Source organism: Spinacia oleracea, chromosome 1 (assembly GCF_020520425.1).
Source record: "Spinacia oleracea cultivar Varoflay chromosome 1, BTI_SOV_V1, whole genome shotgun sequence".
NCBI classification, from domain to species: Eukaryota; Viridiplantae; Streptophyta; class Magnoliopsida; order Caryophyllales; family Amaranthaceae; genus Spinacia; species Spinacia oleracea.
The window spans coordinates 103909168-103934201 of NC_079487.1; the positions used below are offsets into that span (position 1 = coordinate 103909168).

The 25034-nt window shown below is 41.7% G+C and overlaps 1 protein-coding gene across 1 annotated transcript; it reads right to left on the reverse strand.

The window, feature by feature from the left end:
• Positions 1 to 751: 751 nt before the first annotated feature.
• LOC130465582 (uncharacterized) lies at positions 752 to 22275 on the reverse strand. The gene is made up of 2 exons (XM_056834397.1): positions 21804 to 22275; positions 752 to 1317 (listed from the first exon to the last, which is right to left on the reverse strand). Exons 1-2 carry the CDS (start codon positions 22273 to 22275, stop codon positions 752 to 754), a joined length of 1038 nt encoding a protein of 345 aa, XP_056690375.1.
• Between the last annotated feature and the right edge of the window lie 2759 nt (positions 22276 to 25034).

A 25034-nucleotide genomic window follows, 5' to 3' on the forward strand; every position in this document is an offset into this window, starting at 1 on the left:
GAACCCAGCATCTAACAACTTCTGTACTTCTTCAGCTGCGGCTCTGTTTCTAGCCTCCCCATGATTTCTCTTCTTCTGATGAACAGGTTTTAAGGATTCATCTACATTGAGTTTGTGGACAGCTACACTTGGATCAATGCCCATCATCTCTTCCATAGTGAAATCAAAGATGTTTTGAAACTCTCTCAAGAGAGTGACCAGTTGTGCCCCAAGCTGGTCGTCAGGAGAGACCCTACTGGCAGTCCTATCGGGACGTGCCTCGTCAAGAATGATTTCATAATGGTCGCCTATTGGCTCAGGTCGCATAGTCTCCATGTGGGACGTGGCAGTGGTGAAGGTTTCTTTCTTGACCTTATCCTCTGTCTCGGCCAGCTTTCTTTTCGAACCAGCTCTGGTAGCCTTACTTCCTCCCCAAGCCTCAGGACTCAGCGTGGTAAGATAGTAATATCTAGCTAGCTGCTGATCACCATGAATAGTGCCGACTTGGCCTTTGTCACAGACATACTTCATAAGCATAATATGAGTGACGACCACTGCCTTGGTCTGATTTAGAGTGGGACGCCCCATGATGATATTGTAAGCAGTGAGGTCCTTCACTATCCGAAAACGGACGTTCAAGTTCCTACTTTGATGTCGTCCTCCTACTCGAAGGGGTATAGTAATGATTCCTTCGGGGTGAATTATGCCACTTCCGAATCCATTGATGGGGTAATGGATCTTTTCAATCGTCTTAGGGTCGTGCTCAAGATGGTTAACAAGCTGTACTGATAATATCTGACGAACTCCCCGTGTCTACTAAGATACGTCTGACTTTTAGGTTTGCCACTTTCAGCTCAATGACCAAGGGATCGTCATGGGGGGTGGCTATCTTACCTCTGTCAGCTTCACAAATTTCCACTTTTGGGAAGTGATCTATTGGGGCTTTGCCTGACAACATTACCTGGCCCAACCGGCTTGCATAATCCTTTTGCCCTCTCATTGTTAGGCCCCCAGCGGCTAGGCCACCTGAGATAACTGCTACGCATTCTGGATCCGTCTCATTATCATCACGCCGGTGTGACGGTGACTTACTTTTCTTATAGAACTTCTTCCCGTTCCCCCCTGTACTCGTGCTGAGGTATGATTTCAGAAAACCTTTGGCGGCCAATCCATCAAGAGCTCTACGCAAACTTTTGCAATCTTTCGTATTGTGGCCTACGTCACAATGGAACTTGCAATAAAGGGAGTTGTCCCGGGTTTCCACCGGCGACTTCATAGGGAACGGGCGGTCAATCTCAAATCTATCGCTTACATCCAGTTGTATAGTGTTGTAGACACCTACTTTTGTCCCCATTCCCGCAAGGGAAAGGTTCGATGATGAAAGCATAAAAACTCCACTTGACAGCGCATCTCCTATAAAATAAACGAATCTCGATTCCCCATTTCATTTCACCCGGAACCTGCTATTTATGGAAACCTGCTAAAAATAGTAACTGCCGTAAAAGGTAGCTTCTAAAAGTGGCAAATCATAAAAGATAGAAACCTGTCAGAAATAGGTGTTGCATTCCAACATAAATCCTAAATGAGATAGAAAACTGCGAGAATCCTATTCCTAATAGGATTCGGAAATAAGAGTTACGTATTAATTAAAATCCTAACGAGCCTAGAGTTCGTAACGGGCCCAGACGCATTCCGTCACAAATTGATACGCGCTAAAAGACTCAAATTAATCTCAAACTCTACGGATTTTAGAATCCGAATCTGACTAAACAAAAACTGCCCAGACCCTATTTTCAACGCCTGGCTCTGGGCGCCGAAATCTTCGGCGCTCAGGCCTGGGCGCTGAAAATACCTGGGTACGTCTATTTTCCTAATTCTTTGTGGATTAGAACTCTGCAATTCTATCTTTCCACGAACTCTTCCCTATAAATAGGCCCCTAGTTTCGACGTGAAACACACAACAACACATAATATATTCTGAGTATTGACTCTAAACCCCTTAGCCTAAGCCTCTCGCTGCGAAACTGTTCACGCGTTCTGTCGCAATCGATCCATAAATCGAACAGAACGTATCCTGTCCCATAATCGAGATTCGTTAAATAAAAAGGAGAAATAGCAAAGTCAAAGTGGTTAGTTTTCTGAGAACCGTGACGCACCTCTCAAGGGTGCGTCGTAATGTGTCCCTTTTCGATGATTTAACTGCTTTCCTCACCCTTTTTATGAACTGTTAAACTAACCTAATTTGATTGTTCTATCACGCCTAATAAATATAATATTTTTGGGAAATCGGATTATCATGCTAGGTCCCTTAATGTTATTTAAATCAGATAATCACGATCGAATTAGTATTATATGTTGCATATTGCTAAAATCAACTCAGATTAGTTTAATAGTTAACGCATGTCCCTTCAATTATTTATGCTGAGCTAGTAAGGATATCCTGCCTCTGGAGTTATCGATGAGCGAATTACTCCTCTCGGTAGTTACAGTCCCCCGAACCCTCAATCTCTACCTTGCGGGTGTATATTGAGAGATCCCCACACCAGGGATCACAAGGGAATCTACGGCCGTCGTGGTCAAACATAATTGCACTCCCTTTATGTCACGATAACCGGGTTTTGTCAGTTTTTCTCATTCTCGTTAAAAACTGAATGGCGACTCCTATATTACTAGTCAATTGGGTGTATACTCACAGGAAATCCAATTACACTTGATTGAATAAAAAGAATCGTCACACCCACGAGGGACAGGTCACGCATTAGCCTCGCGCTTTTTCGACCCCCTCACAGTGGCGACTCCACTGGGGATAGTGAAGGAAATACTCGTGCTTGTAGGTAATCAAAATAGGCGAAGGGTGAAACGATCCTACCCCGCGTTTATTTCCCCATCAAGTTGGGACGACCTGAAAATCAGCATATTAATGTGAACGGGCAGAACATCATAACGAATCTCGGCTCCCTCGGGAGTTGGGACTAAGGATACCTTTTTTCGCCAATAGGGGGGTGCATACGCCGCGCATGTTTCCCACTTGGTACTTGTGCAGGTAGTACACCTATCCCGAACCCAATCGCTCGCCCATTAGGTCCCTCTCGCCTGCATGCCCCCTTGGCTTGCACTTGCGGGTTGGCCTCTTGAGCGAAATTCGTCTGTTGAAGACACTACCTCGACCGGGGCATGTGTTGGATCTACGATAGAAGCGGTACCAAACCAGGCGCAAATAAACTACCCATAGAAGCCTATCATAAACTACGTGACATATTTAATTTTCAAATCCATGTTTGTAATGTAGTTATGTGTAGCGAACTATGTGACTATGTTATGATTGCGTGTACGAATAATGCTAGACAAATAATGCTAGAAAACCGACGACCTTAAAAACTGCCCAAACACTCATAGACTAATTTTCCAAAGAGTTATACCAATACGTGTTCCGCAAGCCCGAACGATCGCCACAAAAATAAGCGACGCTCGGGATGGCCTGTAACGAATCCCACAAACGCTGCACAACGCGTAAAGGACGTTATAAGGCAAGCACGCAAAACTAAAGTCGCAAAAACAAAAGTATACGCGAACAGAAAACGAGAACCAGCCAGGGACGCATTTTCAACGCCCCTGGCTGGGCGCCAAAGTTTCTCACGCCCACTGCTGGGCGCTGAAGTTGCTCCCTGGCCTTTTGGTCAGGCACAGCAGCCTCGGTGCCCGCATGAAAAAATATACGTAGCAAAAAAAATACTTTTCGAAAAAATTGCTGCGAGGGCGTATGAAAAGGCACTTGATTCTAAAAGCGACTAAAAAATAAAAATAAATAACTCTTTGTGTCGTCGTTAGGCCTCCTACGACGACAATGCTCGGCACCAAAACCGAACATGCTAATAACTATGAATGTCACATGGGCAAAGTACTCAAAAAATAATGTTCAAATAGAGTCTTCAAGAAAAATAATGTTCGAATAAAAAATAAATCCGAGTCTAGACTAGGCCATGCCAAAGTACAATCTAAATCCTAAGTCTTAGTTGTCTTATCCATAGAATCGGTCCTAATGCTTGGTGTCGTTCTGCAAGTTAAAAGGTTAAACCATATTGAGTCTCCTCTCCTAACATTTAAATCAATAAGCACCCATATGTAATTGTCATCCTTTGCTAAGAATCAACGGCCTTAATACTCTCTCTCACCAATAAAAAGAATATATTATAGTATTTGCAAAATGGAAACGGTCACATTCTGGAAATCATCCCCCCATAGTCGCACAACTCCCAAAGTGAACCTAAGGTATCAATACCATTGGCAAAAGATTAATGGCCTCAAGGCTTATAATCACATTGGGTCACGACTATCATAGTCCTCTTGAGTCACTCACTCCTTGAAATACTATTAAGTACGGACTAAAAGATTTTCCATGAATGCAACATGACCAACCATGAAAATACCCAAATCGGCATACCAATAGGGCTACCATTGGGGTAAAGCAATACACACTAAGAGAGAAGCCGCACTAATGATTCTATTCTTGCAAAAATAAAAATTCGATCTCCCCAATTAACTACCTTGCCAATATTAAACAAAATGGCGCATGACAAATAAACACCCAAGGGTTAAAATCTAAAGTGTCAACCAACGAAAAGTATGGTCCAATTAGCCTAAGTCTAGAGTCGCTTGGTCAAGTATTATAGGCTCACGCCACGTCATTATTTTGAGTCTAAGCCACCTCCTTGTATTCATACATGGGTTATAATCAGAAAGATTAATGAAAGTTCGAGTCTAAATCACAACTTCCAATTAAATCCCGAAAACTGGAATCTGAAAAGAAGCAAAAAAGATTATTTTCGATGTAATTCTTTTGTTAAATTTCAATAAGGTAAAAACAACATTTTGAATCTACGCTATTTGCACATTTTTTTAAAAAAAAACGACTAAATACGCTTGCAAAGTAAGACAAAATTAAAGGTCCACCCTCGGCCAACTAAAATTAAAGGTGCACTATAGGCCTACCAAACGAGGCTCACTCAGTCTCGCCTCGTGACTCAAAGACCACAACCATCTACCTTTTAGCCCAAATAAAATTTTTTAAGGATTTATGTTGGGGAGAAATCCCAAGCAAAAGAAATACTTAAATAGAAAGAGAAAAGGGAGAGCGAAAAGAGCGAGCCATGAAATACTTAGCCCGTACCTCCCAAAGTGCGAAATCTACCGAAGTAAACGAAGGAAAAGAATTGAGTCAACCAATCCAAATCATAAAATTCTACGATGTCTACCCTTTCCAATCCTTATGCTCTTAGACGCCTTCGCTCTGGGGTCCCTGTTCAGCTCATTTAACCCATCCATGTTCTCATTGCCATAACCCAAGAAACCATTACCTCGACCCTTGTTCATGAACTTGTTATCAACTGCAAACCACGCACGGCCATTGACACATGCGTCATACCCATTATTTCCAAAGCCCAAACCTGTCCTTACACCACCATTAGCATAATGACCATATAACTTGTGTGGATACATCCTGTTGATATACCCTTGAGCCGTCCCCATGCTACTCATCGCCTTGGTTGATGTAAACTCGTGACACTAGCACGAAGCTGAAAATTGTGAACCCTAGAAGATATAATCCTCATGCTTGACCAACACCTATACAAATTCTCCTATCTCATTCAACCCATCTTTCAAGCCGTCTTGAGTCACAAACAAAAAAAAGGAAACAAATGAAAAGTGCAAAAAAAAAAAAAAAAATGTGAATAATAAAAAAGGAACTTTGCAAAAGCGCCTCTAAAGTTAGTCTAAAAAGAAAAATAAAGAAGCATTTAGTGTTAGGTTATGATACATATGATATTACATAAATCATGCGGAAACAACCATTAACCCAGGAATACATATTATTTACACATAATCATATAGCATAATTTAGATGCATACTCTTTGTTGCGTGCCTTCCCTAGCTGCGCCCGAACCGAACAAGAACAAGTCTTTAGGACTCCAAGTGTCGTCCCTCCGTAGATAGTCCACAGTACGTCCGGATCCGCCTTAAGATTGACCAACTAGAATCGCCCTTAAGGTACTACAATTTTCGGCACTTTTGAGCAAGATGTGTGGCTGAATTTTTCTCTCAAAAACTCACTTTGAATACTTGAAAACTCGTTATAAATTGTGAACCCAGGCCACATATTTATAGGGGTATGGAAAGAGAATTGGAATCCTATTAGGATACGAATTAATTAAATTAGAATTATATTAAAACTCTTATTTTAATTAATTTATCAAATAGAATTAGGAATTTAATCATTAACCGAACTCTGCACGTTTTAGGTTTCGTATGCGAACACAAACACTTACGCGAGCATGACCCGCAAGCGTGCAGGCCATGCCCGCGCACAGCCCACACGGCCGCACGGCCCACGCGAGCAGCTGTGCGCGCTGCGCGCGCTATGCGCGCTGCCACGGCTTGCTGGGCCTGGCCTTGCGCTGGGCCTGGCGTGGCCTTGGCTGTTCGTGTGGCGCGCTTGGCTTGCTGGGCGATGGCCTGGCTTCGTGCTGGGCCCTCGTCCGGCAGGCCTCGTCCGATGCTTATTCGTACGATACGCTTCCGATTAAATTCCCGATTCCGGAATATATTTCCGATACGAACAATATTTAATATTTTCGATTCCGGAATTAATTTCCGTTTCGAACAAATATTTAATATTTCCGTTTCCGGAATTATTTTCCGATTCCGATAATATTTCCGATTCTGACAATATTTCCGTTTCCGGCAATATTTCCGATTCTGGCAATATTTCCATTTCCGACAATATTTTCCGATACGTACCATGTTTCCGTTTCCGGCAACATCTACGACTTGGATAATATTTATATTTCCGATACGATCCATATTTCCGTTTCCGGCAATATCATCGTTTCCGGAGTATTCATTTCTTGCCTGTGACGATCTCAGCTCCCACTGAAACCAAGATCCGTCGATTCCGAATATCCATAGATGGAGTATCTAATGCCATTAAATACTTGATCCGTTTACGTACTATTTGTGTGACCCTACGGGTTCAGTCAAGAGTAAGCTGTGGATTAATATCATTAATTCCACTTGAACTGAAGCGGCCTCTAGCTAGGCATTCAGCTCACTTGATCTCACTGAATTATTAACTTGTTAATTAATACTGAACCGCATTTATTAGACTTAACATAGAATGCATACTTGGACCAAGGGCATTATTTCCTTCAGTCTCCCACTTGTCCTTAGGGACAAGTGTGCATTTCCTAATTCCTTTGTCGCTTGATGCTTGCTCTTGAACATAAGGTAAGAGTTTTCATCCTTATTATGTCCAGAGGTGTTCCTCGGTTTCAGAGTTCAACTGATCAAATAAACAGATAATCATAGCCTATGATTCATCCGAGCACGGCCATGCATTTCACAGTTTCTAGCTCTCCGAGTGGCCTTGTACAACTTTTAAGCATCTCATCCCGATTTATGGGAGGACAATCCCAATCTTGCGATCTTGAGATTAGACTTCGTTTGATAGGTGATTACCTGAGCGTTGCCTTTATAGCCTCCTTTTACGGTGCGACGGTTGGTCAACGTCAAAGCAACCAGTTCTCAAACAAGTAATCTCAAATCACTCAGGTATTGAAGATTTAGTGTCTAATAATTTAATGAAATTTACTTATGACAGATTTTCATCTCTTACAGTAAAGTTTCATAGGTCTTGTCCGATACTAGTCTTCCCAAAGTAAGTATCTATGCAAATGATTATGACATTGCCATGTCCACATAGTTCAAGAAACAGAACTACTAGTCATCTTGCATTCTAATCGTCTAACGTTTTCTATCCGTCCAATTTTATAGAAAACTCCGACTAGGGACCATTTTCAACCTTTGACATTCAAGTTCACTTGATAGACATTTCTTAGTCACAGGACTGGTCCTGACAGTCTATCTTGAATATATCGTCAAATTGAAGAGACTCATCATTTAATAAACCACAAATTAAATGGAAAAATGAATTCTTTTCATTTATTGTGAATGATTAACCAATAATGTTTTACAAAGATTTAGACTCTAAAACTTTAAAACATTAAACAGAGACATCAAAGCCATTCTCCAATATGCTTGATTCCCATAGCTGCAGTGTGCGAGTTGTGCTTCGCTTGCGGCAGAGGTTTAGTTAATGGATCTGATATGTTGTCATCAGTTCCAATTTTGCTTATCTCGACTTCTTTTCTTTCAACGAACTCTCGTAGAAGGTGAAATCTACGTAGTACATGCTTGACTCTCTGGTGGTGTCTAGGCTCTTTTGCCTGTGCAATAGCTCCGTTATTGTCACAATACAGGGCTATTGGTCCTTTAATGGAGGGGACTACACCAAGTTCACCTATGAACTTCCTTAGCCATATAGCTTCCTTTGCTGCTTCATGTGCAGCAATGTACTCCGCTTCAGTTGTAGAATCCGCAATGGTGCTTTGCTTAGCACTTTTCCAGCTTACTGCTCCTCCGTTGAGGCAGAAGACAAACCCAGACTGTGATCTGAAATCATCTTTGTCGGTTTGGAAACTTGCGTCCGTATAGCCTTTAACAATTAATTCATCATCTCCACCATAGACCAGGAAGTCATCTTTGTGCCTTTTCAGGTACTTCAGAATGTTCTTGGCAGCAGTCCAATGCGCCTCTCCTGGGTCTGACTGGTATCTGCTCGTAGCACTGAGTGCGTACGCAACATCCGGGCGTGTACATATCATAGCATACATTATTGAACCAATCAATGATGCATATGGAATCCCATTCATTCGTCTACGCTCATCAAGTGTTTTTGGGCACTGAGTCTTGCTTAGAGTTATTCCATGAGACATGGGTAGGTAGCCTCGCTTGGAGTCCGCCATCTTGAACCTATCAAGCACCTTATTGATATAAGTGCTTTGACTAAGTCCAATCATCTTTTTAGATCTATCTCTGTAAATCTTGATGCCCAATATGTACTGTGCTTCTCCTAGATCCTTCATCGAAAAACATTTCCCAAGCCAAATCTTGACAGAGTTCAACATAGGAATGTCATTTCCGATAAGTAATATGTCGTCGACATATAATACTAGGAAAGCAATTTTGCTCCCACTGACCTTCTTGTATACACAAGATTCGTCTGCGTTCTTGATGAAACCAAAGTCCTTGACTGCTTCATCAAAACGTATATTCCAGCTCCTGGATGCCTGCTTCAATCCGTAGATTGACTTCTTTAGCTTGCATACCTTTTTAGCATTCTTTGGATCCTCAAAACCTTCAGGCTGTGTCATAAACACAGTTTCTGTTAAAACGCCGTTTAAGAAAGCAGTTTTGACATCCATCTGCCATATTTCGTAATCGTAATATGCAGCGATTGCTAACATTATCCGAATAGACTTTAGCATTGCAACTGGTGAAAAGGTTTCATCGTAGTCCACACCGTGGACTTGCCTGTAACCTTTTGCAACCAATCTAGCTTTGAAAACTTCAAGTTTCCCATCCTTGTCCTTTTTCAGTTTGAAAACCCATTTGCTTCCAATGGCTTGGTAGCCATCTGGCAAATCGACCAAATCCCATACTTGGTTTTCAGAGATGGAGTCCAATTCAGATTGCATGGCTTCTTGCCATTGCTTGGAGCTAGGGCTCGTAATAGCTTGTTTGTAAGTTGCAGGTTCATCACTTTCAAGTAATAGAACGTCATAGCTCTCGTTCGTCAAAATACCTAAGTACCTTTCCGGTTGAGATCTATATCTTTGCGATCTACGCGGGGTAACATTTCTAGATTGACCATGATTCTCACCAGATTCTTCTAAAGATCTCTGAGTTTCATCCTGAATGTCATCTTGAGCATTCTCTAGAGTTTGTTGTTCGACTCGAATTTCTTCGAGGTCTACTTTTCTCCCACTTGTCATTTTGGAAATGTGATCTTTCTCCAAAAAGACACCATCTCGAGCAACAAACACCTTGTTCTCAGATGTATTGTAGAAGTAATACCCCTTTGTTTCCTTTGGATAGCCCACAAGGATACATTTGTCAGATTTTGGATGAAGTTTGTCTGAAATTAATCGTTTGACGTATACTTCACATCCCCAAATCTTAAGAAAAGACACATTTGAAGGCTTTCCAAACCATAATTCGTATGGAGTCTTTTCGACAGCTTTAGACGGAGCTCTATTTATAGTGAGTGCAGCTGTATTTAGTGCATGTCCCCAAAATTCTAATGGAAGTTCGGCCTGACCCATCATTGACCTGACCATGTCTAGCAAGGTTCTGTTCCTCCGTTCCGACACACCGTTCCATTGTGGTGTTCCGGGAGGAGTCAATTCTGATAGAATTCCACATTCTTTCAGATGGTCATTAAATTCATAGCTCGGATATTCACCGCCTCTATCAGACCGCATTGCTTTAATCTTCTTGCCTAATTGATTCTCTACTTCACTCTGAAATTCCTTGAATTTGTCAAAGGATTCAGACTTATGCTTCATTAGGTAGACATAACCATACCTACTGAAGTCATCAGTGAAAGTGATAAAGTAGCTGAAACCACCTCTAGCATTTGTACTCATTGGTCCACATACATCTGTATGGATTAAACCCAATAGTTCATTTGCTCTTTCTCCAACTTTAGAGAAAGGTTGCTTTGTCATTTTGCCAAGTAAACATGATTCGCATTTACCATAATCCTCTAAGTCAAATGGTTCTAGAATTCCTTCCTTTTGAAGTCTTTCTAAGCGTTTCAAGTTTATATGGCCTAATCGACAATGCCACAGATAGGTGAGATCTGAATCATCCTTTTTGGCCTTTTTGGTATTTATGTTATATACTTGTTTGTTGTGATCTAATAAATAAAGTCCATTGACTAATCTAGCAGATCCATAAAACATCTCTTTAAAATAAAACGAACAACTATTGTCTTTTATTAAAAAGGAAAATCCCTTAGCATCTAAGCAAGAAACTGAAATGATGTTTTTAGTAAGACTTGGAACATGGAAACAATCTTCCAGTTCCAAAACTAGCCCGGAGGGCAACGACAAATAGTAAGTTCCTACAGCTAATGCAGCAATCCGTGCTCCATTTCCCACTCGTAGGTCGACTTCACCCTTGCTTAACTTTCTACTTCTTCTTAGTCCCTGTGGATTGGAACATAAGTGTGAGCCACAACCTGTATCTAATACCCAAGAAGTTGAATTAGCAAGTATACAGTCTATAACGAAAATACCTGAAGATGGAACGACTGTTCCGTTCTTCTGATCTTCCTTTATTTTCAAGCAATCTCTCTTCCAATGCCCCTTCTTCTTGCAGTAGAAGCATTCGGATTCAGAAGTGGGTTGACTGACCTTCCTCTTTACAGATTTAGCGCCAGTTTGCTTAGTTGGGCTGGCCTTGTTGCCACCTTTCTTAGCATTCCTCTTCTTTCCAGATTTCTTGAACTTGCCCCCACGCACCATAAGCACATCCTGCTTATCACTTTTGAGCGTCTTTTCAGCGGTCTTCAGCATACCGTGAAGCTCAGTGAGCGTTTTGTCCAGACTATTCATACTGTAGTTCAGTTTGAACTGATCATACCCGCTATGAAGAGAATGGAGGATGGTGTCTATAGCCATTTCCTGAGAAAATTGCTGATCCAGCCGACTCATATTCTCAATGAGTCCAATCATTTTGAGAACATGTGGACTTACGGGCTCGCCTTTCTTAAGCTTGGTCTCACGAATTTGCCTATGAGTCTCGAATCTTTCGACTCGAGCCAGATCTTGGAACATGTTCTTCAACTCACTGATGATTGTGAAAGCATCTGAGTTGATGAACGTTTTCTGCATATCCGCACTCATGGTGGCGAGCATTAGACATTTCACATCCTTGTTGGCATCAATCCAACGATTGAGGGCTGCCTGAGTGACCCCGCCGCCTGCGGCTTCGGGCATCGCCTCATCTAGGACATACTCCTTTTCTTCCTGCATAAGAACTATTTGCAAGTTCCTTTGCCAGTCAAAGAAGTTTTTCCCGTTCATCTTCTCCTTTTCGAGAATTGATCGAATGTTGAATGAATTGTTGTTTGCCATATTAAAAACTACAATTGAAAAGAATAAACAAATAAATAACCATTCACAATTTCTCTTAATAAACTTAAATTCTAGCATACATGCATAATTCAATGTTTATTAAGCATTTTATTCAAGTTATGTGTTCCGGCAGGTGTGAATAAAATGATTCCAAGATCCTAAAATCATTGAAGAACTAAGCACAGTTTGTCGACTTAATCCTAGAACATCTTAGGTAAGCAAAAGCCTTTTGCTAATAGTCTAGAAACTACTCTTGGTTGATAGGTACGTCTAAGAACTTATTAGGTAAACCTATCGATTTTGCCACGACATAAAAGGACTCCTTACTTATATCGTTGAGTTTCACCAAAACTAACATGTACTCACAATTATTTGTGTACCTTGCCCCTTTAGGACCAATAAGTAACACCTCGCTGAGCGAAAACTATTACTAGATTGATGTAAAGGATATCCAAGCAAGTGTATATTTTGGCATGGCACCTTTTAACTCAATTTTTAAGTTTGGAACTTAAGGCTCTTACTATGTTGGTTAGATTTTAAGTGAACTAAAATCCTTAATCATGCAACATAATCAAGCTTTTGATCTCATGCATTTTAAGACATATTTAAAAGCAATAAATAACTTAAAACATGAATAAGATAAATGTGATCTAGTATGGCCCGACTTCATCTTGAAGCTTTGACTTCAAAGTCCGTCTTTGAAAATCTCCGTGGGAGGCACCATTTTCTTCAAATAGGATAAGCTATAACTAATTACAACTATTTGATGGTACGCAGACCATATTTGAATTGAAAAATAACTTTGGTACTTTAGACAAATTACATTCAAATTAATGGTACGCAGACCATATTTTCTATCCTATTTGGGCCATACTAGTCACTTCATAACCTGCAAAACAGTACATATACAATATATACCATTCACCCATTCATTATCATGAATGGCCCACATAGCTGGTTAGTAAAACACATTATGCATCACGTAAACATTTGCAGCAATTAATCAAGGGCACCAATAATCTACCAATTATTCAGTCCTTATTAATTCTAATCAAGTTGTTTTAAGCTTAAGAATTTGTAGACCTAATCAAGAGTTTTATGACTAAAAGGGCTCCCACTCAAACCAATAAATTCATATGCTTTACTAATTTTAAACATAAAAATGTATTTCAAGTCTAACCGGAAACATACAAATTTAATTAAAATTTAAAGCTCATATAAATTTATAATTGAATCCAAAAAGTTTAATTTAATTTCAGTCGTATTTAAATTAATTCATGATTTTAATTTTAGTAAAATAATTAGAATAAATAAAATTTATTATAATTACAATATTTAAAATTAAAATCAAAGAAAATAATTTAAATTATTAATTTTAAAATTAATTAAAATTACGTAAACTGAAAATTTTCAAATTAAACATTCAAGACGATCTAATCGCAACGCAAACACCCTACGCATCGCACGCCCATGGGCCGCACGCACACAGCCATCGCTGGCCATGTGCGCGCAGCCCATGCGCTCGTCGCATAGCTGCTGCATCTCCATCGCAAGCCATCGCACGCTGTGGTGCTTGCTGTGCGCGCGCCAGCGCTCGACGCACGCGAGCCATCGCTCGCTGTGCGCGCTCGCCAGCGCACGCTGCGCGCTCCATCGCTCGCTGTGCGCGCGAGCCATCGCTCGCTGTGCGCGCTCCATCGCTCGCTGTGCGCGAGCAATTGCGCGCGTTCAACGCTGGGCGCAGCGCTCGTGGCACGCGAGCTTGCGCTCGCTGCGTGCGAGGCTGCGCGCGCTTGCGCGAGGCAGTGCGCGTCGTGGCGCAGCTCGCTTGCTGCCCACACGCGACTGCCTTGGCTTGCCTTTCGCCCATGCCCATTTGTTCATAGGTCGTGGCCCACGACACAAGGCAGGGCTGCTGCCTTGTGCTCGTGCACCATGCCTTGCTCATTGCATTCGTGCCGCACGGGCGACGAGCTCCCTTGCTCGTCGTCGCATGCCCGCACTATACAACACCCCTTAAGGGTAACACGAAGCGTCCATTGCTTTGTGCGTGCAAGTTATATGAACGAATCGCATAAAAATTTAAAATTTATATTTAAAATTAATGAAAAATTAATAAATAATATTAATTTCATAATTTTAGGGCGAAAAATCGAAAATTTATTATTCAATTGATTTCCGATTTACATGGATTCAAGTCTAGGTCATAAAAATTTAAAATTTATCATAAATTTACAATTTTTATGGTGGTTTTTAATCATAGGTTTCTAATTAAATTATAATTAATTATGAAAATCAAATTAATTCTAAATTATTCTAATTTTCAACAAATTAATCATAATTACAAATTAGATTGCATAATTAACAAGGCTAGGCATTCAAACTTGTTAAACATATACAGTAGGTCAATAAAAAATTCAAGATTTATCAACAAGAATCGCAAATATTTAATTTAACATCTTAAATTTACGAAATTTTGCATTCGAAAAACTAAAACCTTCGAAAAGTCATAGTTAGGCTTCGAATTGAAAGTCATAGTATGCATCTAAATTTTAGAATGCCTTTTACATGCGGAATTGACACAAAAATCACTCGATTTGGATGAGTAACGAAGAAACTGCCGAAAAACTGCGTACGTATAATTAAATAAACGCAATTTGCAATTAATTAACAATTACGAAAATTAATCACCCCTTTTAATTCTTGCAAATTTGTAATATTTAACCATGTTCATGCAATTTAGATTATGAAAATAATAAGGGGCTCGTGATACCACTGTTAGGTTATGATACATATGATATTACATAAATCATGCGGAAACAACCATTAACCCAGGAATACATATTATTTACACATAATCATATAGCATAATTTAGATGCATACTCTTTGTTGCGTGCCTTCCGTAGCTGCGCCCAAACCGAACAAGAACAAGTCTTTAGGACTCTAAGTGTCGTCCCTCCGTAGATAGTCCACAGTACGTCCGGATCCGCCTTAAGATTGACCAACTAGAATCGCCCTTAAGGTACTAGAATTTTCGGCACTTTTGAGCAAGATGCGTGGCTGAATTTTTCTCTCAAAAACTCACTTTGAATACTTGAAAACTCGGTATAAATTGTGAACCCAGGCCACATATTTATAGGGGTATGGAAAGAGAATTGGAATCCTATTAGGATACGAATTAATTAAATTAGAATTATATTAAAACTCTTATTTTAATTAATTTATCAAATAGAATTAGGAATTTAATCATTAACCGAACTCTGCACGTTTTAGGTTTCGTATGCGAACACAAACACTTATGCGAGCATGACCCGCAAGCGTGCAGGCCATGCCCGCGCACAGCCCACACGGCCGCACGGCCCACGCGAGCTACAAGCCCACGCGAGCAGCTGCGCGCGCTGCGCGCGCTATGCGCGCTGCCACGGCCTGCTGGGCCTGGCCTTGCGCTGGGCCTGGCGTGGCCTTGGCTGTTCGTGTGGCGCGCTTGGCTTGCTGGGCGATGGTCTGGCTTCGTGCTGGGCCCTCGTCCGGCAGGCCTCGTCCGATGCTTATTCGTACGATACGCTTCCGATTAAATTCCCGATTCCGGAATATATTTCCGATACGAACAATATTTAATATTTTCGATTCCGGAATTAATTTCCGTTTCGAACAAATATTTAATATTTCCGTTTCCGGAATTATTTTCCGATTCCGATAATATTTCCGATTCTGACAATATTTCCGTTTCCGGCAATATTTCCGATTCTGGCAATATTTCCATTTCCGACAATATTTTCCGATACGTACCATGTTTCCGTTTCCGGCAACATCTACGACTTGGATAATATTTATATTTCCGATACGATCCATATTTCCGTTTCCGGCAATATCATCGTTTCCGGAGTATTCATTTCTTGCCTGTGACGATCTCAGCTCCCACTGAAACCAAGATCCGTCGATTCCGAATATCCATAGATGGAGTATCTAATGCCATTAAATACTTGATCCGTTTACGTACTATTTGTGTGACCCTACGGGTTCAGTCAAGAGTAAGCTGTGGATTAATATCATTAATTCCACTTGAACTGAAGCGGCCTCTAGCTAGGCATTCAGCTCACTTGATCTCACTGAATTATTAACTTGTTAATTAATACTGAACCGCATTTATTAGACTTAACATAGAATGCATACTTGGACCAAGGGCATTATTTCCTTCATTTAGCACACCAAAAAATATCCGCCCAGAAACCATTTTCAGCGCCCAGAGCTGGGCGCCGAAATCTTTAGCGCCCAAGCCTGGGCGCTGAATCTCTCTGCTTGCTGAAAAATTTATCCAGAAGTGCTCGTCATTTTATCCGCACATGCACGGAAAAATAACGAACACTTGGGGGGTACAACACGTATTCAGATATACGTACCACCAAAAATACATGTACTCAAAAAATATATAAAACAAATTTTTGGCTTACGGGAAGGCAGCAAATTAAAATAATAATAAACTTCACTTATTCTACCGTTTCAAATAATGTGTTTCCACCTCAGAACGTACTTGTTTAAAATCGGCATTCTAAGAAACCATTTTCTAGGCTAAGAACTACGCAAGACCTGATTCAATTTAAATCTATTTAAGGCGGATACGTAGGCAATCCATGATTCGGTCCAACCAATTTGCAAAAATATTAAAGCCTATAGAATAACAAGAATAAAAATAGAAGTCCCTTATTGAAATTTAATTACTTGCAACCCAAGTCGAAAGAAAAATTTAAGTCAAAGGAAGAATCCAAGTCACCAAGATGCCAAAATTAATGAGCACACATCGAAAAATAATAAAGGCACGTACCCTTGCCAGAAGGAGCACTCACACTCCTAGGCACTTAGCCAAGACTCAAAAGATCGCTCTGCCTCAATTGAATGGGGGCTAGCGCAAGCGTCCATGACCTCTAAAGTACTCGACTTGACCCTCCCTAAAGCGAACTAACTCACTTAAAGACTTTCTTTCACCATTAGACATAGTCGTTCGCTTAAAGACCTTCTTTCACCGCTAGACACAGTCACGATCGCCAACAAGTAGTAAAGGCATAAGCTTGCAATGAAAAAGATTGTTCTACGGCATCGCCCCATCGTTCCTTCGAACTCAGGGCACCCGTTCATTCAAATGCTTGCGAATCCCCTTTGAAAAAAATCAGACATTGTCAATAGGACTTGGCACTTAACCAAGGCTCACCCTACTCAGACATGTGACACGGGCATCTAAAATCGAATTCTGAAAGCATCATTAATGGGAAGACATAATAGCAACTGGGGGCTGAAAAATTGAAATGAAAGAGCTAGGGAAGGAACTAAGTATACCTTGACCTTTTATACAGACATACACCAAGTAAATCTAAGTCAATTTGAAAACGGTTTATATTCCCGCAATTTTGGAAAAGATGGCCCTAAAAGCCTAAAACATATGCCAAACGGGCACAAGTATATATCTTGACGCATGCACCCTGGCTTCCAACAAATCCTTAGACATCATTCCAAAAATCGTAACAGTATTTTGATTCACTCATGTAATCTTGTACGAACCCTTCTATAAGTCAACTTACTTAGGACACCTCAGGATTGTACACAGTAGGACTCGGATTTTAAATAATTTTCAAATAATTTTAAAAGACTTCTTCGAACATAATAAAGTGTCGTTGGTTTAAAGCTAAGTATGTGTTTATCTCGATATTGCAAGTGAGTCAAAAAGATTTCTAAATATGATTATGGGTAAAGAAAGGCACCTAGCTTTTGGTCAAGGCATACTTCAATATGTGACTACCTTGACCATGGCAATGTCGCATAATACGACATTTACAAGAGAAGTAGCAAAATCACTACTCGAACATACCTCGCACTAAACGAGTCTGGTTCAAACTATTCATGATCCGTGTCACCATGAATGCATAAAAACGTATGCAAAGCATTATAGCACCAAGCCAATCCCGTAGCTACAATTGGGGGCTTGAGAGAAACACTCTAAAAATGCTCGAAATGACGATTTTATCGCAAATTCTCGACGCTAATGCTATACATATGTCATAGGGGCTCAATCCTAAGCTTTAATCGTGCAAAACGAACCTTAGAATGGCTACAACCCCTCCCAAATTCTAAGCACTACTTAGAATATAGAAAGTCACCCCACTAACAAGGGTAACTGAAAATCGCGAGTCACCAAAACTCCGATCAAACCACTGCACATAACGCTCGCCCTATAAAGCGCCCGTTACACAGTCTACACCGTTCCAAAGCAAAAGCGAAAGAAAAAAATACTGTCAAAGTTCTGCCCAGAAATCATTTTCAACGCCCAGAGCTGGGCGCCGATATCTTTAACGCCCCAGCCTGGGCGCTGAACCTTTCTGCTAGCCAAGTTTTGCCCAGATATAAAAATAAATAAAACACATATGAATCCTCGCATTGAACGAAGTGATAAGCCGTGCAAACCCACGCGGAAGGTGCTACACTTGTTCGAACACCTGAACGAGGCGTGATGAAAGTACTCCAATGCAAAAAATATTGATATCTCAACACCTGGAGAAATGTTCTAATACAGGTTGTTAGGCCACACAAGCTTACGTCGCACCATAAGTTCAACCATCCCACGGTACAAGTCTAAAAGAGAGAGAGTAAGGCATATTGCACTAACACGGGCACGACCAAGAGCACGTGTAAAAGAGGCAAAGACTACTTATCGCCCAAATTCAAAATGCAAGCCACACGACTTCTACATTAAGGATTAAAGGTAGCAAAATATTACCTACCACGAAAGGGATAGCTCGCACCTACACGAGCGGAACCCCAAGGCATCTTTCTCGAAAGAACCTACAAAATCGTACGCCAAAAGGAAGCATCCCAACATGCATACTTGGGGGCTCCAAGCTACGAAACAACCATGGCAAAATAAAAAAATCTCGAAGAAAATGTTTGAACAATCAAAAGGGCACGATGTTTGAGACCACTTCATGAATGGACCTGACCCCTATCAAGCTTCTAAGCAAACTATTCAAAATCAGTCATTGCTCAAAAAAAAATGATTCAAGCAAACTAATTAATGGACCGCACACAACGGCCATTCTATGAACGCTCGTTCGCACATACATATCATCATTCACGAACACGTTCAAAAAATATAAGAGCGATCAAATTCTTACACCTCAAGGTATGTTCCTCGGGCCATATAGACTCGCCCGACTATTGCAATAACTGTACACCTTAAGAACAACAGTTCCTTAAAATAATCGCCCCAAAGCGACAAGCATCGTAGTCCACCAATCGGCTACGGCTTCTCAAGAAAATCATCACGTTCTAAAAACAAAGAAAAAAACAAAAGAAAAGAGAATACATAGAACTTCCAAGTGAAATAAACGAATGAACAAGAGGCCGACTGTGTCATCAAAAGACCAGCCCAAACAACACTTTCAACTCCCCACCTGGGCGTGAATTATTTCAACGCCCAGGCCTGGGCGCCGCAAATGAATCCAGGCTCAAAAGGCCCTAACTTCTATTGGACCCTGCCATATTTCGGCTTGAAAATTGCCGATTTCTTCACTGAAAGTCGCACCTCACGGCTTTGTTAAGAGTAGCACACTACTATAGAAGGTCGCTCGCACATACGAGCATGACCCCAAACATGGTTACAAGATGCGAAAAACAACCAACGAGCCCTAGTGCTTGGGGGCTCGCGAAAATATAGGCTTCAACGAGGAGCGCGCGATCAAAATCACATTCCCAAACTGTGCCATACACCATATCATGTTTGGATATCTCAAAAAATATATTGTTAAACAAAAATATACACAGTGTGGACCCACTTATAGGACACATCTAATCAGGAAATATTACGACCCACCAACAGGTTGTAATCACAAAAGCCCTTCTATATAGGCAAAATAAGAAATTCAAAATGGTCTCGCCCACCCTCAGCGGGCGGGGCCTGCGTCACTAGCCGCGCAGGTCCTCAGTTTTCGAAAAATAAAGTCTTTAAATTTAAAATAGGCTCGCCATCTTCAGCCGGCAGGGTCTACGGCGCAAACCACGTAGGTCCTTATTTTCAAAAAAAAATTTCAAACAGATTCGTCCACTTCTATCGGACGGGGGGTCCACCCTCAGAGGACAGGCTCACCATCTTCAGACGGCGGGGTCTATGTCACAAACCGCGTAGGTCCTTATTTTCAAAAATTTCAAAACAGATTCGTCCACTTCTGTCGGACGGGGTGTCCACCCTCAGCGGACAAGGTTCGCCACCTTCAGCGGGCGGGGTCTACGTCACAAACCGCGTAGGTCCTTATTTTCAAAAACATCAAACAGATTCGTCCACTTCTATCGGACGGGGGGGTCCCCCTCAGAGGACAGGCTCGCCCACCTTCAGCGGGCGGGGTCTGCGTCACTAACAGCGCAGGTCCTTAGTCGCTGCAGCGATAACTTTTATTGGTTTTCCCTTTTTCCAAAAATTAAAGGATTGGTTTGTTGGATTTTCCTTCGTTTTACATCCTATAAAAACAAGGGGGTTTTCTCGTTTAGCTAGCCCTGAAAATGAGAATCTTTAAAAAAACGTTTTACCTCGTGATTGGGCTTGGCCAGGCCCAATTTCACTTTACAGCTTTAATTTCGAAAACATCTGTAGTTACTCCCAATGACAAAGTGAGGGAGTTTCTACGCATCTTTAGATCCTTCCAATGACAAAGTGAGGAAGTTTCTATACTATCAGTTGACAAATCCCAATGACACGTGAGGGATATGTCGCCACTTCAAGTGATGACCCTTAAGTCAAATGTTATCACTCGGGGGCTCGTGAGACCCTCGCAAAACAGGTCACATACACCATGGCTTGTGTGACGCACTCCGTCTAATACTTTGACCATCGTCTTACTCCAAGACTCAGTCAAAGTGGGGGCTAACTGTAGACACCTACTTTTGTCCCCATTCCCGCAAGGGAAAGGTTCGATGATGAAAGCATAAAAACTCCACTTGACTCTAAACCCCTTAGCCTAAGCCTCTCGCTGCGAAACTGTTCACGCGTTCTGTCGCAATCGATCCATAAATCGAACAGAACGTATCTTGTCCCATAATCGAGATTCGTTAAATAAAAAGGAGAAATAGCAAATTCAAAGTGGTTAGTTTTCTGAGAACCGTGACGCACCTCTCAAGGGTGCGTCGTAATGTGTCCCTTTTCGATGATTTAACTGCTTTCCTCACCCTTTTTATGAACTGTTAAACTAACCTAATTTGATTGTTCTATCACGCCTAATAAATATAATATTTTTGGAAAATCGGATTATCATGCTAGGTCCCTTAATGTTATTTTAATCATATAATCACGATCGAATTAGTATTATATGTTGCATATTGCTAAAATCAACTCAGAGTAGTTTAATAGTTAACGCATGTCCCTTCAATTATTTATGCTGAGCTAGTAAGGATATCCTGCCTCTGGAGTTATCGACGAGCGAATTACTCCTCTCGGTAGTTACAGTCCCCCGAACCCTCAATCTCTACCTTGCGGGTGTATATTGAGAGATCCCCACACCAGGGATCACAAGGGAATCTACGGCCGTCGTGGTCAAACATAATTGCACTCCCTTTATGTCACGATAACCGGGCTTTGTCAATTTTTCTCATTGTCGTTAAAAACTGAATGGCGACTCCTATATTACTAGTCAATTGGGTGTATACTCACAGGAAATCCAATTACACTTGATTGAATAAAAAGAATCGTCACACCCACGAGGGACAGGTCACGCATTAGCCTCGCGCTTTTTCGACCCCCTCACAAGTGTACAAGTCGGTGTTGTATTCAAATTTTTCTTTATCATAGGGTCGTCCTCTCTTCTGCCCTTGTGAGGAGTTAGCCTGATACCCCTTCTTCTCAATGGCCCACGTCCCATTTGGACGGTTGGTCTTTTTATCTGCCTTATCCTTGCGCTGAGGGTGGTCTGCTCAGCTCCCTTAGACTCTTTTGGGACGGAACATATTTCTGTGGCATGGATAAAGGATTCGGCTTCTTCCAGGGCGTCAGCCATGGTTCTCACACTCTTTTTCACCAAGTCAAACTTAAAGGAACCTTTCTTAAGTCCTCTAAAAAAGTTATCAAAGACCACCCCATCAGGCAGATCTGGAATTTGCCCTGTTTCCAAGTTGAAGAGTCGTACATAGCTTCGCAAGGACTCGTCTTTTCCTTGTTGTATACGGCCCAAATGCATGCTCGTCTTCTTTTCTTCTTTATAGGCCATAAACCTTGCAGAAAACAACATCTCTAGCTCTGCATAAGTGTTGATTGTTCCAGCCGGCAATTTCTCAAACCATTTGAGGCGATACATTTCAAAGTAGCCGGGAAGTATTTGCACCAAGTTGCTTCAGTGGTCCCTTGGACATACATGTGGTGACGATAGGCCAAGAGGTATACATCAGGGTCAGAGGTGCCGTCATATGCATCAATAGCTGGCGGCTTCACTTTAGGCTCCTTAGGCGCATTCATAATATCAGCACAAAACGGGGTGGTGTAGTCAAGAATGAGGCCAGCTACTCCTTGTTGAATGTGACATATTGGGTCTTGCCTCCAACCCTGGGAGGTTCTACGCCGCTCGATGTCCACGCGACTCACATTGGTTCTGGTGGGACGGCGCGAAGGAGCAGCAAGGGGTGAATCTTCCATAACAGGAGTGGAGCCAGTGTCAGACAGCTCAATTTCTTGGGGCCTGTCTAGCTGAATCACTGGTACTCTTCTGGACGGTCCCGGTTCGGGCCGAGAAGTTGTTAAAATTCGACGCGGAGACATAGGCTGAAAAGAGGTTCTAGGCATGTCAAAACGTCTGTCATGCTCGTCATTTCGAGCTTGGTCTTGCCGCCAGACATTAGACCGAGTGAGTCCATTAAAGAATGGTCTCCCCGTCCCATGAGACTGAGAGCGGATGGTCTTGATCTCATCTGGAAGTGTGTCCATCTGCGCCTTAAATCCGGCCAGAATATCTTTGAGCTGGCCCGCTGACACCGGCAGATCTGGATTCTCCTCCATGACGGTATCAGCGTCAGCCCTCAAGTGACCACCTGGGGGAAATAAAGGTTGACCCGTCTCATCTTCCACTAGCACTTGCTCATATTGTTGTTCAGGAGGGGGATCAGGACAGTCGTCCTGCCCCGCGGAGTGGTTGCTTCTCTCGTCCCTCCCTCGAGGAGGACGGTGTGAGGGGGTCGAAAAAGCACGAGGCTAATGCGTGACCTCGTCCCTCGTGGGTGTGACGCTTCTTTTTGTCAAATCAAGTGTAATTGGATTTCGTGTGAGTTTACACCCAATTGACTAGTAATATAAGAGTCGCCATTCAGTTTTTAACGACAATGAGAAAAACTGACAAAACCCGGTTATCGTGACATAAAGGGAGTGCAATTATGTTTGACCACGACGGCCGTAGGTTCCCTTGTGATCCCTGGTGGTGGGGATCGCTCAACGTACACCCGCAGGGTAGAGATTGAGGGTTCGGGGGACTGTAACTACCGAGAGGAGTACTCTCTCTTCGATAACTCCAGAGGCAGGATATCCTTACTAGCTCAGCATAAATAATTGAAGGGACATGCGTTAACTATTAAACTAATCTGAGTCGATTTTAACAATATGCAACATATAATACTAGATCGATCGCGATTATCTGATTTAGATTGTATTAAGGGACCTAGCATGATAATCCAATTTCCCAAAAACATAATCTTTATTAGGCGTGATAGAACAATCAGATTTAATTAGTTTAACAGTTCATAAAAGGGCGAGGAAAGCAATTAAATCATAGAAAAGGGACACATTATGACGCACCCTTGAGAGGTGCGTCACGGTTCTCAGAAAACTAACCACTTTGACTTTGCTATTTCTCCTTTTATTTAACGAATCTCAAGTTATGGGACAGGATATGTTCTGTTCGATTTATGGATCGATTGCGACAGAACGCGTGATCAATTTCGCAGCGTGAGGCTTAGGCTTAGGGGTTGGAGTCAATACTCAGAATAATAATTGTGTGTTGTGTTTTTCACGTCGAACTTAAGGCCCTATTTATAGAAATGAGTTCGTGGAAAGATAGAATTGTAGAACTCTAATCCACGAAGAATTAGGAAAGAACACGTCCCAGGTATTTTCAGCGCCCAGGCCTGGGCGTCAAAGATTTCGGCGCCAAGAGCCAGGCGTTGAAAATAGGATCTGGGCTGTTTTCTCAGTCAGATTCGGATTCCTAGAATCAGGAGTGTTTGAGACTTAATTGAGTCTTTTAGTGCGTATTAATTTTATGATGGAATGCATCTGGGCCCGTTACGAACTCTAGGCTCGTTAGGATTTTAATTAATATGTGACTCTTATTTTCGAATCATATTAGGAATAGGATTCTCTCATAATCTCTATCTCATTTAGGATTTATGTTGGAGTGCAACACCTAATTCTGACAGGTTTCTATCTTTTATGACTTGCCACTTTTAGCAACTACCCATTACGGCAGTTACTATTTTTAGCAGGTTTCCATAAATATCAGGTTTCGGGTGAAATGAAAAGGGGAATTGAGATTCGTTATTTTATAGGAGATGCGTTGTCAAGTGGAGATTTATGTTTTAATCATTGAACCTTTCCCTTTCGGGAATGGGGACAAAAGTAGGTGTCTACAGTTAGCCCCCACTTTGACTGAGTCTCGGGATGAGACGATGGTCAAAGTACTGGACGGAGTGCGCCACTCAAGCCATGGTGTATGTGACCTGCTTTGCGAGGGTCTCACGAGCCCCCGAGTGACAACATTTGACTTAAGGGTCATCACTTGAAGTGTCGACATATCCCTCACGTGTCATTGGGATTTGTCAACTGATAGTATAGAAACTTCCTCACTTTGTCATTGGAAGGATCTAAAGGTGCGTAGAAACTCCCTCACTTTGTCATTGGGAGTAGCTACAGGTGTTTTCGAAATCAAAGCTATAAAGTGTAATTGGGCCTGGCCAAGCCCAATCACGAGGTAAAAATGTTTTTAAAGATTCTCATTTTCAGGGTTAG